The following is a 14605-nucleotide window of genomic DNA, read 5'->3' as shown; positions in this document are numbered from 1 at the left end:
AAACACCAGCCGTGGTGGCGGCAGTGAAGGTAATCATAATGATATAGTTCAATGAAAGGGCATTCCAGTTATCGCGTACGTTGCTAGCCGGTGTCGTAATGCATCTCAACTCTGTCAACAACAACCTCTAAGATGCCATGAACTTGCGTTGCCGCCGAGGAATTCTTAGAGTTGTCAACTTTCTTTTGTTCAAGCAAATTTGTGCTATCTACTCGTATTTAATTACCTTGTGTTTTTAGCTTGTGAAGAAGTCATCTGAATGGTCTTTGATTATAACTGTGTTTCACGGAGATTGTGAATGGAAATTCACAGACAGAATGAATATTAATTATAGCGTAACAAACTATATCTGAGAGCATTAATAAGAAACGATATGCATGTTGAAAAATATATTGACCCGTACGTTGTGCGGGATGACTTTGCCTATAGGATGCCTATCTTCCTCCTTCACAATCACTAACTAGAAAATTCATAAAATTCCAGTCAAGATAAGTTTCTTCCCCATGACTCACTTCCTTTCATCTCATCCATGATGATCCTCTGTTGACGTAAACGCTTGTGTAATCTCATATTGAAGATTGGATTATGAGAGACTCCGTAAAAATTCTTCATTAGAAAGTCAAGCAAATAAATAAAGTATGCATGAACATGTTGCTTGCATTATACATGTATAGTAGACTTCAAATGGCAACCACCATGTTCAAAAGGATCTTGGATCAAGAACTCAACCATGTTAAAAATCTTATGGGTTTTGACCGGATCTTAGATAAATCATGTTAGAAATTTTAGATCCTTCATACATGAAAAGTGGATCAACGTCTTTATTAATACACCGCAATGCAAAACTATCTAGTTATTAAATCTAGAGTAGAGACGACAATAAAGAGGGGCGAAGAGGAGATCTCAATCCTCGTCTCTGTCCTTATAGGGGATATCAATCTCAGTCGTTATTACAAAGATGATAAAGATTCCCTGTTTTCTTCTTAGAAAGAAAAATCTACTTTCCGTTCCTATACCCATAAGGGAAAATCTTCTCTTTATACTTTCTAAACATAATATAAATATATTAAATAACAAAATTAAGTAAAATTAAAACCAACTTACTATTTCAAATATTACAAATATCATAAATTAACAGCTTTAATATGTACAAAAAAACTAAATAAATGTAAAAAGTATAAATAATCTAAAACTATAGAGATCGTCAATATTTTAAATAAATATATTAATATAATGGGGCAGAGCAGGGATGAAACAAATATATCCTTATCCCTGACCCGTTCCCAATTACAGAGATTTTTTTTATCTCTATCGCTGTCCCAATGTCTTATCCCGTTTCTATCAGAAAATCACTTTCTTTTTAGGGTTAGAGTGGATCGTAATCCCTAAATTCAAATTAAAATTGTCATTTCTACACTATAGCTACTCAAGCTTTAAATACTGTAGTTTCAAGTGTCCTATATATTCTATAAAATATGCAAGCAAAGACGCCATTATTTTGGACTAAAAGGAAGCAATCAATTTGGTCTGGCAGTTAGTTCTCATAAGTAAGTTGATATGCATTATTATTCTTTTATTAATATATCCAGTTGATCGTTTGTGAAAGCGATGTATAATTAATCATATACATGACATTTTAGATACTGATCATATGAATAAAGAGGCGCTAACTTCATGAGAACTCTATATATTTCTCCTCCAAATAAAATTGGATTTGATTCAAATTATTCGAATTCAAATATGAGTTTAGATTAAACAAATTAAGTTTAAATCAATTTAAATATTTAAATTCAAACTAACCCAAAGGAAAACTAAAAATTAAATTATTATCACATTAAACTTGAGTTTTAGCCCATTGATTTCAAATTGATCTGAAACTAATTCTTATGAATTCAAATTGTGTCTTAATGAAAAAATTTTGAAATTGACATGAGGATCTTATAGAAATCTCTTGGAACACTAAAATGCATTAAACAAATGCTTAAGTAGAAGCATATCATATACAGAGACATTACCTTAAAAATAAACATTGAAGATAGCCGACGGGAGGAAATGAGTAAACTACAAATTGGTGAAATATACTGCCATGCAAATTTGCATGCAGAACTTAAAAATTATAATATTAACTGTGAACAAAATAATTATTTATTTAATCTGTTTAGCCGAAATGGGCAATGGCTTGTTGTAGTAGATCTATTTTTCTATTACTTATATTACTTTGTTTAATTTATAAGTAATAAAATAATCTAACAATATTCTATTATTAATAGTAATATGACAAATAATATAAAAAGTAATTTTATTATTACTTACATCTTATTTATTAAAATATTATCAAGTTAATCTTGATTTTATTATAACATATAATTTATTTATTAATTTTTTTAGGATAAAAATAATTATATTTTCAATTAATATAACAAATAACTAAAAAATATTTTAGAATAATTATATCTAAATATCTTTAAGTAAAATAATATACTAATATTTTTTTATTATCTCTAACCAAACACAATAATTATTTATATCTATATAGTAATAATTTATACTCAACAATATTTAAAATAATCTACCTTCTGAATAATTTTTTAATTTTAATAATAAAACATTTCCAGAATCAAAAGTCCCCTAATACTCAGATTAACATTTAAATATTGTAATACTACTTTTATATCGCTTAGATGTATCATCACTGCAAATATATGTTCTTAGTTTTTTTTTCAATCGAATTACGTTAAAAATGAATTGTTTACTTATTAATTGTCTTGTCTTTATTTTTAACACTAAATTTCTTAGTGATTCAATATACTTCTGGTTACTACAAATTTTTTCACCAGCCGTATTTGATGGTTTCCCCGAGAATGGCTGTTGAAAGTCAAAAGTAGCGCGGGAACTTGAAGGTAATTGAGAAAATTAATATTCAATGCACAACCATCGAAGAGGTCAAAGGTTTAAGCCATAAACTTGTTCAATTTTCAAAGATAGACCTTTTCTATGGCTTTGATTGTCAACCACACACCTTGTTTGTATAAATATCACACAACTCAACATTCATGTCTCAAACCCAATTCAATTCACTCTCGTATTCGTGCACATAAAACCAGAAAAATTAGAAAGAGACTACTGTGATTTAGAGATAGAAAAAATGGCAACAGCTCAAGCTTCAAGCTTCATGTTTTCTCACAGGAGAGTAGACGTTAGAGCCACAATGAATGCACCAGATTTCCGTTTGAGTTTGAATCATCTTTCTCTTCCAAAGCTTCCAAATAATACCCATTTGGAGAAACAGTCCAGATCCAATATCAGTATTACGAATAACTCTGCAAGAGTTAGAGTGGATAGTTCTGATTCAGGAGTGATTTCTAAGCTTTATGAAATCATGGAGGCTGTAGCTGATAGAGTTGAGATGCATAAGAATATTGGAGAGCAAAGGAACAACTGGAACCATCTGCTTTTATCATCCATTAATGCAATCACTCTCGCTGCTTCTTTGATGACAGGAATTGCAGCCACAGGTGGTGTAGATGGCTCGGGTTTTTCGGCTTTCAAGCTTTCTTCCATCATTCTTTATGGCGCGGCCACTGGCATGTTAGTGATGATGAACACTATTCAACCATCTCAGCTCGCTGAAGAACAAAGAAATGCGGCCAGATTGTACAAGCAGCTTCACGGAGAGCTTCAAACAGTCGTGGCTCTAGGCAACCCAACTGTCGTTGATGTGAATGACGCCATGGAGAAAGTTTTGGCGCTTGACAAGTCATTCCCTCTTCCTTTACTCGGCAACAAAATGATCGAAAAGTTCCCTTCCAGTGTTAAGCCTTCAGTGTGGTGGCCTCAACAAAGGCGAAAGCAATGGCTTGAAGGGAAGATAAATGGGAATGCTTGGAGTTCAAAGCTGGAAGAAGAAATGAGAAACATTGTTGAGGTTTTGCGAAGGAAAGATTTGGATGATTACTTAAAGTTGGGTAACCAAGCTTTGAAACTGAACAAAATGTTGGCGATTTCTGGTCCTTTGTTGACCGGACTTGCAGCCATTGGTTCAGCCTTTGTGGGCAATAGTAGCTCTCTTGGTTCGTGGGGTGTATTGGTGGGAGTTATTGGCGGAGCCATGGCAAGTGTCATAAACACATTCGAGCACGGTGCGCAAGTTGGGATGGTGTTTGAGATGTACCGTGGCAATGCCGGTTTCTTCAAGCTTATGGAAGAGACTATAGAGTCGAATATCGGTGAGAGGGATGCTGAGAGAAGAGAAAATGGAGAATTGTTGGAAATGAAGGTAGCTCTGCAATTGGGAAGAAGTTTATCAGAACTCAGGAATCTTGCAGCATCATCTTCAAATAATGGTACTCACGAGGCCACTGAAGAATTTGCAAGCAAGCTCTTTTGATGGATGCTTTTGCTAAATTAGTATAGTTGCATATAGCATCATGACAACTTAACAGTTTTGTTTATAATTAAGTGACTTCGTAAATAGAATCATTCAATTCATTGATTCTATTTCTCAATTAGTTTAATGCTACTTTTTAATCCTTTCTCTTTGTGTTGAGAATTATGACCTCTTTCCTCTTTTAGTTTTTTTGTGAAAGTCGAGTTTGAGTTTATATTTCTTCAAAAAAAACTTATTATGATAAAAGTATAACTATACAAGAAAAAACAAATTCTACAAAGGTTAGAAAAGTACTTAAGAATTACTTATCTCTTTTACCCTTTAAATAAGAATATTGAGAATTAAATAGTTTAGGCCTAACACTTTGGAAAACCCTCACACTTTGAACATTTTATAGCAGTGGTTATTCTTAACAGTTGGTATATGTATCTAAAAATCATTGTGGGTTTCTCTACTTATATTTAGATAAATAATATCATCTGCAGTGTTCAACCATATAGTCTATATAAGAAGAATATGTTCTTTAACTATCTTCGAAGCATGACAAAAGGTTCGTGTCTATGGTATTTCACTTAATTAGGAGTTGAAAAAAAATTCACCAAATATAAAACCATCTCTCATTCCAATACATCTAGGCAAAAGATGAATTAAATAACTTCTAAGTTTTAAAGTTATTTACTTTAGGTGGATGGCTGCTTGTGTTGTGTGAGAGTAGAGCCAGTTGCCAAGCACAATGCTCCCACTAAATTTAATAATAGTAGCCAAACTCATAGAAACATGACTTGAAGTTAAAAAAAAAGCCCAGGCGTCAATGATGGATGTGATTAATTGGGGGTAATATTTATTTTAAAACCTACATCGGACTAGAGTTGGTACAGCCCACACAACTCTGCCATCCATCTCTCATGGAAAAACTTATGATCATTCTGGTATGGATGCAAAAATTAAAAACTAATTTTTGGTGGGTTTATCTGTTAAAAGTCCTATGAAGACAGAGATGATCTACTATATTGTGGTTGTGTTCCAAATCTTTAAAATTCGTAAATTGATATAGTACGCTAGAATCTACATTTTTTTGTAAGTCGTAGTATGATAAACCATACCAATCTTATTACAGTTGGATTTAATTTAGTTTTTTGATAGGTTTAAATTACAATAATAAATTTGATCATTTTAATAAAATAAATAAATTCAAATTTGATTCAAACCATAACTAAAACTCGTTCAAATTATGATTAAAACTCATTTGAGTCCCGAGAATAAATTGATCTAAGTCAAACCAGGTAAACAAGTTGAGTACTTGAGAACTTCATTTTACGGCGCATATTTACATTATAAAGTACAATATAATTTTCTAGCAAGTTTCACAGCGAGCAAACTTCTCTGGTGGCAGCAGGAGGGTTGAGATTCACTGCAACATTCGAGTACCGAAATGAGATGGCTTGCCATTCAAGCACCGAAATAATATTGATTCTAGCAATATCACAGGTGACTTGCCATTCAAGTATGCAACGCATAAATTAGATAACTATTGAGTTGCATTTAGGGGTGTTTAAAATCACTTAACTGAATCGGTTTTCCAACTTTTTGAACTGAATCAAATTTTCAGTTTAAAAAAAATCATGAAGCGAAATCAAACCAATTTAAAGATTAACCGATTTTGATCTGAATCGAAAATATCAATTAACTTAACCAAATTTTCAGTTAACCTATTTTTGAACAGAATTTAAAAATAAAATCATATTTTATTATTTTTTTTCTAATTTTTTGAAAATATATTCAATATTTTATTAATTTTTTTGAAGTTTATTCTATTCGGAGAACAAAATGAAGAAGAAGAAGCAAACAAGACATTTGAAGTTTGTAAAAAGGCCATCTGAATGGTAACCGTACGTTAAAAGATATATTCAACTTATAAATGTGTAGATTAAAATTTATATTGTACAAAATCACTTAGTTTGTGTTAAAGTTTAATCTACACATTTAGCACTCAATTTTATTAAATGTGAGACTCTTTGTCTTTTTATTTAAATCTCTAACACCCCCGTTCAAGTGCAATCATCATATACTTTTAAACTCGTCATTTGACTTAGTGGTTTTTGACTTAGTGTATTGTCACTTGTATCTAAAAATACTTTAGATTGTTAAACCTGCAACCACCATACGCTGCTAGACCCACTGTTTGATTCAGTCAGTTTTTCGCTAAGTGTATTGTCACTTGTATCCAAAAATATTTTACGCTGTTAAAAAAAACTAATTGACTTGTGTTGAGGTTCAATCAACACACTTATATATTACGCATTTTACTCAATTTTATTATATGTGAGACTCTCTTTTTTTTATTTGAATTTTAAACACCATTACTCAAGTGTAACTACCATAAGTTGTTAGACTCATCATTTGATTCAATCGATTTTTGATTGAATGCATTGTTACTTGTATCTAGGAACACTTTAGGTTATTAAACCCGCAATAACCATACAGTGTTAGACCCGTCGTTTAGCTAAGTGCGTTGTCACTTGTATCTAAGAACACTATAAGTTGTTAAACCTGCAACCACCATAGGTTGTTAAACCTGCAACCACCATAGGTTGTTTGATCCGCAGTTTGACTCAGTCGATTTTTGGTTAGATGCATTATCACTTGTATTAAAGAATATTTTAGACTATTAAACTCGTTGTTTGTCTCGTGCTCTGATATTATGTCACTTGTATCTGAGAACATTTTAGGCTGTTAAACTCGTTATTTGGCTCGTGTTTTAATACCGTATTGAAATATCAAATATTTGGCCGTTTGGTTTGTGCTCTGATACTATATCGAAATATTAAATATTTGACCTATAAGTATAAAGATCGAAACTTATATTACACAAACCAATTGGTTTATGTTAAAGTATAATCTACACACTTATATATAATTTATTATATGTAAAAATATTTTTTTTTGTTTGAGTTTTTAACAGTCTTTTATAAAAATTGTGAATGGAAATGGACAAACAGAATGAGTATTTATTATAGCACAATGAGCTATATCTGAAAAGTAATCCTAAGAAACGGTATGAATGTTGAAAAATATATTGACCTGTGCGGGTTGACTTTGCCAATACGGTCATTTTCCTCGTTGACAATCACTATCAAGAATATTCATAACAGTCCAGTCAAGGTAAGTTTCTTCCCTATGACAGACTTCTTTTTTGACCTCATCGATCAATTTTGTAATCTCCCATTGTTGCTTTTATTATATATATGTAAAATTAAATATGCGTGGAGCATGTATATTAACATCTTAATCAATTCTCTTTACATAATTGTACAAATAATTTGTTTGTCCATGTGCAGAACGAATTAAAGAATATTTTTAGTCAATGAATAAATGTACATATTGTACAAAATCAGAAAAGTTTGCTTGCAAATTCGTCAATCTCGCCTCCATTACTGCGAGAATAGATTGATTTTTCGGCGAGATCTCTCAGCTGTGATGTGCTTCTTCCCAACTGTAAAGCTACGTTTTGTACAAACATCCCTCCGTTTTCTCTCTTCTCTACATCACTTTCATTGAGAGTGGATTCGATTGATTCTTCCAAGAGTGTGAAGAAGCCAGCGCAGTTTCTGTACATCTCCAATACCATACCGATTTGCCCACCGTGTTCTAAAGTGTTTACTGCGGTGCCTAATGCACCTGCAGCCACCGCAAGAACAGCAGCCCATGACCCGTGAGGAGACCCCACGAAAGCTGAACCAACTGCTGCAATGCTTGTGAGTAATGGCCCTGATATGGCTAAAATCTTGTTTATCTTCAACACCAAGTTGCCTAGTCTCATGTAATCATCTGTATCTTTTCTCTTCAACACTTGAATAATCTCTCTCATTTCCCCTTCCAGATCTTCGCTCCATCCGTTTCTCTCCATCTTCATGTCTCTTTTGTATACTTTGTTGTTTCTCTGAGACTGATTTAATGGCCACCAAACAGCTGGCTCAAATGTTTTAGGGAACTTCTCAATCATTTTACCTAGCAGGGGAAGTGGGTAGGCTTGGTCTAGCGCTAAAACTTTCTCCATTGCATCTTTCACATCTTCTTCGCCAGGCACCCTCAGAGAAAGTAGAGTTTGTATTTCTCCCTGGAGCTGCTTGAACAATCTTGTTGCGTTACGTTGTTCTTCAGCAAGTTGTGACGGCTGGATCTTGTTCACGATAACCATCATCCCTGTGGCCGCGGAGAACAAAAGCGTGGAAGATAACTTCAAAGCCAGAAGCGAAACACCCGCGCCGCCAGTTGCGCCAACACCAGCCATGGTGGCAGCAGTGAGAGTGATCATGTTGATAGAGTTAAGAAGAAGTTTGTTCCAGTTGTCCCGTTGCTGGCCGATGTTGTAGTGCATCTCAACTCTATCAGCAACCGCCTCTAAAATGGCGTGGAGTTGGGCAATCACCACCGTAGAATTAGTAGCAGTAAAGTCATCAAAATCATTTTCTTCTTGTATTCTTGTGGCAGGGACAGTCTTTGTGTATCCATAATCTCTCACCTTGAGCTCTTCAGCTAAGTCTCTTCTTGGTTTTCTCAGAGGTGAGAACCGGATTCTCGGAAGTTTTGGGACAGATATAGCAGAGTTAATTATATGTGAAGAAGAACAAGATAACAGTGGATTCGAAACTTGTAAAGAGGCCATGAATGGTATCTATAGAAGCTCTTTTTCTGAATTGCTATTTGGTTTGAGTTTGTGAAGGATGAGAATGCAAGCAGGAGCTGCCATGGACGTACGTATTTATAGCCATGAATTTTAGCGTAGAACTTGGTAAAAGAAAGAATTCCCGGGTTGAAATATTGACCTGCTGAATGACTTCGCCCAGGATTGGACTATTCCTGGTTGGCCAAGGGTTTTTAAAATTTCTCCTTTTGACTTTTCTGCAAACTGTAATTTTCAATGTGAAACTTCCTTGTCGTCTCTACCGTTTTGGTTAAATACAAGGGGACACTTGTTTGAATTACTAATGTTTTGTAAATAATTTTGGGTTGAGTAAGGGGTAGCCCTAGGTAGAGATTGAGTCAATTTGGCTCAAATCAATTGATTTGACAGAATGTTGCCAATGCCAACAATTTCATCTTTTTTTAACCCTTTTTTTTAATTTCTTCTTTAATAATTTTTTTTAATACGTAAGAACTCTTTTTCTTTTAAAATGATTTATAAGGCAACCTTATCGTTAATCAAATAAATTAAAGTTGATATTAAATTAATAGTTTTATGTTCAAATTAACTTTAAATTAATATATTTATTTTAATTAAATTTGAATAGAATTCACCCATGCCTATTATACAACACATTATTGTTATATTTTTTTTATTGAAATTTGAACTTGCTTTCGTGCATTATATTAATGAATTACATAAATTTATGACAACTTATAGTGAAATGATATAATTATTTATTTATATAGATAAATTTAGTTTATACAATTAAATTTATATAATTTGTTTATACGTATGGTATTACTCTATTTGAAAATAACAATTGAAATGTCTTTCCCACCAGTTGCCAAAACACCAGCCCTGGTGGCGGCAGTGAAGGTAATCATAATGATATAGTTCAATGAAAGGGCATTTCAGTTATCGCGTACGTTGTTAGCCGGTGTCGTAATGCATCTCAACTCTGTCAGCAACAGCCTTTAAGATGCCATGAACTTGCACTGCCGCCGAGGAATTCCTAGAGTTGTCAACTTTCTTTTGTTCAAGCAAATTTGTGCTATCTACTCGTATTTAATTACCTTGTATTTTTAGCTTGTGAAGAAGTTATCTGAATGGTCTTTGATTATAACTGTGTTTCACAGAGATTGTGAATGGAAATTCACAGAATGAATATTAATTATAGCGTAACAAACTATATCTGAAAGCATTAATAAGAAACGGTATGCATGTTGAAAAATATATTGACCCGCACGTTGTGCGGGATGACTTTGCCTATAGGATGCCTATCTTCCTCCTTCACAATCACTAACTAGAAAATTCATAAAATTCCAGTCAAGATAAGTTTCTTCCGCATGACTCACTTCCTTTCATCTCATCCATGATGATCCTCTGTCGACGTAAACGCTTGTGTAATCTCATATTGAAGATTGGATTATGAGAGACTCCGTAAAAATTCTTCATTAGAAAGTTAAGCAAATAAATAAAGTATGCATGAACATGTTGCTTGCATTATACATGTATAGTAGACTTCAAATGGCAACCACCATGTTCAAAAGGATCTTGGATCAAGAACTCAACCATGTTAAAAATCTTATGGGTTTTGACCGGATCTTAGATAAATCATGTTAGAAATTTTAGATCCTTCATACATGAAAAGTGGATCAACGTCTTTATTAATACACCTCAATGCAAAACTATCTAGTTATTAAATCTAGAGTAGAGACGACAATAAAGAGGGGCGATGAGGAGATCTCAATCCTCGTCTCTGTCCTTATAGGGGATATCAATCTCAGTCGTTATTACAAAGATGATAAAGATTCCCTGTTTCCTTCTTAGAAAGAAAAATCCACTTTCCGTTCCTATACCCATAAGGGAAAATCTTCTCTTTATACTTTCTAAACATAATATAAATATATTAAATAACAAAATTAAGTAAAATTAAAACCAACTTATTATTTCAAATGTTACAAATATCATAAATTAACAGCTTTAATATGTACAAAAAAACTAAATAAATTTAAAAAACATAAATAATCGTAAACTATGGAGATCGTCAATATTTTAAATAAATATATTAATATAAAAGGGCAGAGCAGGGATGAAACAAATATATCTCTATCCCCGACCCGTTTCCAATTATAGAGATTTTTTTTATCTCTATCTCTATCCCTATCCCGTTTCTATCAGAAAATCACCTCCTTTTTAGGGTTAGAGTGGATTGTAATCCTAAATTCAAATTAAAATTGTCATTTCTACACTATAGCTACTCAAGCTTTAAATACTGTGGTTTCAAGTGTCCTATATATTCTATAAAATATGCAAGCAAAGACGCCATTATTTTGGACTAAAAGCAAGCAATCAATTTGGTCTGGCAGTTAGTTCTCATAAGTAAGTTGATATGCATTATTATTCTTTTATTAATATATCCAGTTGACCGTTTGTGAACGCGATGTATAATTAATCATATACATGACATTTTAGATAGTGATCATATGAATAAACAGGTGCTAACTTCATGAGAACTCTATGTATTTCTCCTCCAAATAAAATTGGATTTGATTCAAATTATTCGAATTCAAATATGAGTTTAGATTAAACAAATTAAGTTTAAATCAATTTAAATATTTAAATTCAAACTAACCCAAAGGAAAACTAAAAATTAAATTATTATCACATTAAACTTGAGTTTTAGCCCACTGATTTCAAATTGATCTGGAACTAATTCTTATGAATTCAAATTGATTTCGAATTGTGTCTTAATGAAAAAATTTTGAGATTGACATGAGGATCTTGTAGAAATCTCTTAGAACACTAAAATGTATTAAACAAATGTTTAAGTAGAAGCATATCATATACAGAGACATTACCTTGAAAATAAACATTGAAGGTAGCCGACGGGAGGAAATGAGTAAACTACAATTGGTGAAATATATTGTCATGCAAATTTGCAAGCAGAACTTAAAAATTATAATATTAACTGTGAACAAAACAATTATTTATTTAATCTGTTTAGCAGAAATGGGGAATGGTCTGTTGTAGTAGATCTATTTTTTTATTACTTATATTACTTTGTTTAGTTTATAAGTAATAAAATAATCTAATAATCTTCTATTATTAATAGTAATATGACAAATAATATAAAAAGTAATTTTATTATTACTTACATCTTATTTATTAAAATATTATCAAGTTAATCTTGATTTTATTATAATATATAATTTATTTATTAATTTTTTGTAGGATAAAAATAATCATATTTTCAATTAATATAACAAATAACTAAAAAATATTTTAGAATAATTATATCTAAATATATTTAAGTAAAATAATATACTAATATTTTTTTATTATCTCTAACCAAACACAATAATTATTTATATCTACATAGTAATAATTTATACTCAACAATATTTAAAGTAATCTATCTTTTGAGTAATTTTTTAATTTTAATACTAAAACATTTCCAGAATCAAAAGTCCCCTAATACTCAGATTAACATTTAAATATTGCAATAGTACTTTTGTATCGCTTAGATGTATCATCACTGCAAATATATGTTCTTAGTTTTTTTTCAATCGAATTACGTTAAAAATGAATTGTTTACTTATTAATTGTCTTGTCTTTATTTTTAACACTAAATTTCTTAGTGATTCAATATACTCCTGGTTACTACAAATTTTTTCACCAGCCGTATTTGAAGGTTTCCCCGAGAATGGCTGTTGAAAGTCAAAAGTAGCGCGGGAACTTGAAGGTGCTTGAGAAAATTAATATTCAATGCACAACCATCGAAGAGGTCAAAGGTTTAAGCCATAAACTTGTTCAATTTTCAAAGATAGACCTTTTCTATGGCTTTGATTGTCAACCACACACCTTGTTTGTATAAATATCACACAACTCAACATTCATATCTCAAACCCAATTCAATTCACTCTCGTATTCGTGCACATAAAACCAGAAAAATTAGAAAGAGACTACTGTGATTTAGAGATAGAAAAAATGGCAACAGCTCAAGCTTCAAGCTTCATGTTTTCTCACAGGAGAGTAGACGTTAGAGCCACAATGAATGCACCAGATTTCCGTTTGAGTTTGAATCATCTTTCTCTTCCAAAGCTTCCAAATAATACCCATTTGGAGAAACAGTCCAGATCCAATATCAGTATTACGAATAACTCTGCAAGAGTTAGAGTGGATAGTTCTGATTCAGGAGTGATTTCTAAGCTTTATGAAATCATGGAGGCTGTAGCTGATAGAGTTGAGATGCATAAGAATATTGGAGAGCAAAGGAACAACTGGAACCATCTGCTTTTATCATCCATTAATGCAATCACTCTCGCTGCTTCTTTGATGACAGGAATTGCAGCCACAGGTGGTGTAGATGGCTCGGGTTTTTCGGCTTTCAAGCTTTCTTCCATCATTCTTTATGGCGCGGCCACTGGCATGTTAGTGATGATGAACACTATTCAACCATCTCAGCTCGCTGAAGAACAAAGAAATGCGGCCAGATTGTACAAGCAGCTTCACGGAGAGCTTCAAACAGTCGTGGCTCTAGGCAACCCAACTGTCGTTGATGTGAATGACGCCATGGAGAAAGTTTTGGCGCTTGACAAGTCATTCCCTCTTCCTTTACTCGGCAACAAAATGATCGAAAAGTTCCCTTCCAGTGTTAAGCCTTCAGTGTGGTGGCCTCAACAAAGGCGAAAGCAATGGCGTGAAGGGAAGATAAATGGGAATGCTTGGAGTTCAAAACTGGAAGAAGAAATGAGAAACATTGTTGAGGTTTTGCAAAGGAAAGATTTGGATGATTACTTAAAGTTGGGTAACCAAGCTTTGAAACTGAACAAAATGTTGGCGATTTCTGGTCCTGTGTTGACCGGACTTGCAGCCATTGGTTCAGCCTTTGTGGGCAATAGTAGCTCTCTTGGTTCGTGGGGTGTATTGGTGGGAGTTATTGGCGGAGCCATGGCAAGTGTCATAAACACATTCGAGCACGGTGCGCAAGTTGGGATGGTGTTTGAGATGTACCGTGGCAATGCCGGTTTCTTCAAGCTTATGGAAGAGACTATAGAGTCGAATATCGGTGAGAGGGATGCTGAGAGAAGAGAAAATGGAGAATTGTTGGAAATGAAGGTAGCTCTGCAATTGGGAAGAAGTTTATCAGAACTCAGGAATCTTGCAGCATCATCTTCAAATAATGGTACTCACGAGGCCACTGAAGAATTTGCAAGCAAGCTCTTTTGATGGATGCTTTTGCTAAATTAGTATAGTTGCATATAGCATCATGACAACTTAACAGTTTTGTTTATAATTAAGTGACTTCGTGCATAGAATCATTCAATTGATTGATTTTATTTCTCAATTAGTTTAATGCTTCTTTTAATTTTCTCTTTGTGTTGAGAATTATGACCTCTTTTCTCTTTTAGTTTTTTTGTGAAAGTCGAGTTTGAGTTTATATTTCTTCAAAAAAAACTTATTATGATAAAAGTATAACTATACAAGAAAAAACAAATTCTACAAAGGTTAGAAAAGTACTTAAGAAT

At 32.8% G+C, this 14605-nt stretch overlaps 3 protein-coding genes across 3 annotated transcripts; 2 read left to right on the top strand and 1 right to left on the bottom strand.

Annotated features, from left to right (window-relative positions):
• Window positions 1–3079: 3079 nt before the first annotated feature.
• On the top strand, window positions 3080–4439 carry LOC123219784 (probable F-box protein At4g22030). The gene has a single exon (XM_044641770.1). It carries the CDS (start codon window positions 3146–3148, stop codon window positions 4385–4387), a length of 1242 nt encoding a protein of 413 aa, XP_044497705.1. The 5' UTR covers window positions 3080–3145; the 3' UTR covers window positions 4388–4439.
• Window positions 4440–7775: 3336 nt separating this feature from the next.
• On the bottom strand, window positions 7776–9053 carry LOC123217911 (probable F-box protein At4g22030). Its single transcript, XM_044638986.1, has one exon. The coding sequence runs from the start codon at window positions 9051–9053 to the stop codon at window positions 7779–7781; it is 1275 nt and encodes a 424-aa protein (XP_044494921.1). The 3' UTR covers window positions 7776–7778.
• Window positions 9054–12997: 3944 nt separating this feature from the next.
• On the top strand, window positions 12998–14358 carry LOC123219771 (probable F-box protein At4g22030). The gene has a single exon (XM_044641751.1). It carries the CDS (start codon window positions 13065–13067, stop codon window positions 14304–14306), a length of 1242 nt encoding a protein of 413 aa, XP_044497686.1. The 5' UTR covers window positions 12998–13064; the 3' UTR covers window positions 14307–14358.
• The last annotated feature ends 247 nt before the right edge of the window (window positions 14359–14605 follow it).

This window comes from Mangifera indica, chromosome 6, assembly GCF_011075055.1.
Source record: "Mangifera indica cultivar Alphonso chromosome 6, CATAS_Mindica_2.1, whole genome shotgun sequence".
Taxonomy (NCBI): domain Eukaryota; kingdom Viridiplantae; phylum Streptophyta; class Magnoliopsida; order Sapindales; family Anacardiaceae; genus Mangifera; species Mangifera indica.
Note: the sequence above shows the minus strand (reverse complement) of the source record. Positions and strands in the feature narration are given on the sequence as shown.

Coding starts and splice junctions, on each gene's coding strand:
- LOC123219784 (XM_044641770.1), top strand. CDS start 3,146: ATGGCAACAGCTCAAGCTTCAAGCTTCATGTTTTCTCACAGGAGAGTA.
- LOC123217911 (XM_044638986.1), bottom strand. CDS start 9,053: ATGGCCTCTTTACAAGTTTCGAATCCACTGTTATCTTGTTCTTCTTCA.
- LOC123219771 (XM_044641751.1), top strand. CDS start 13,065: ATGGCAACAGCTCAAGCTTCAAGCTTCATGTTTTCTCACAGGAGAGTA.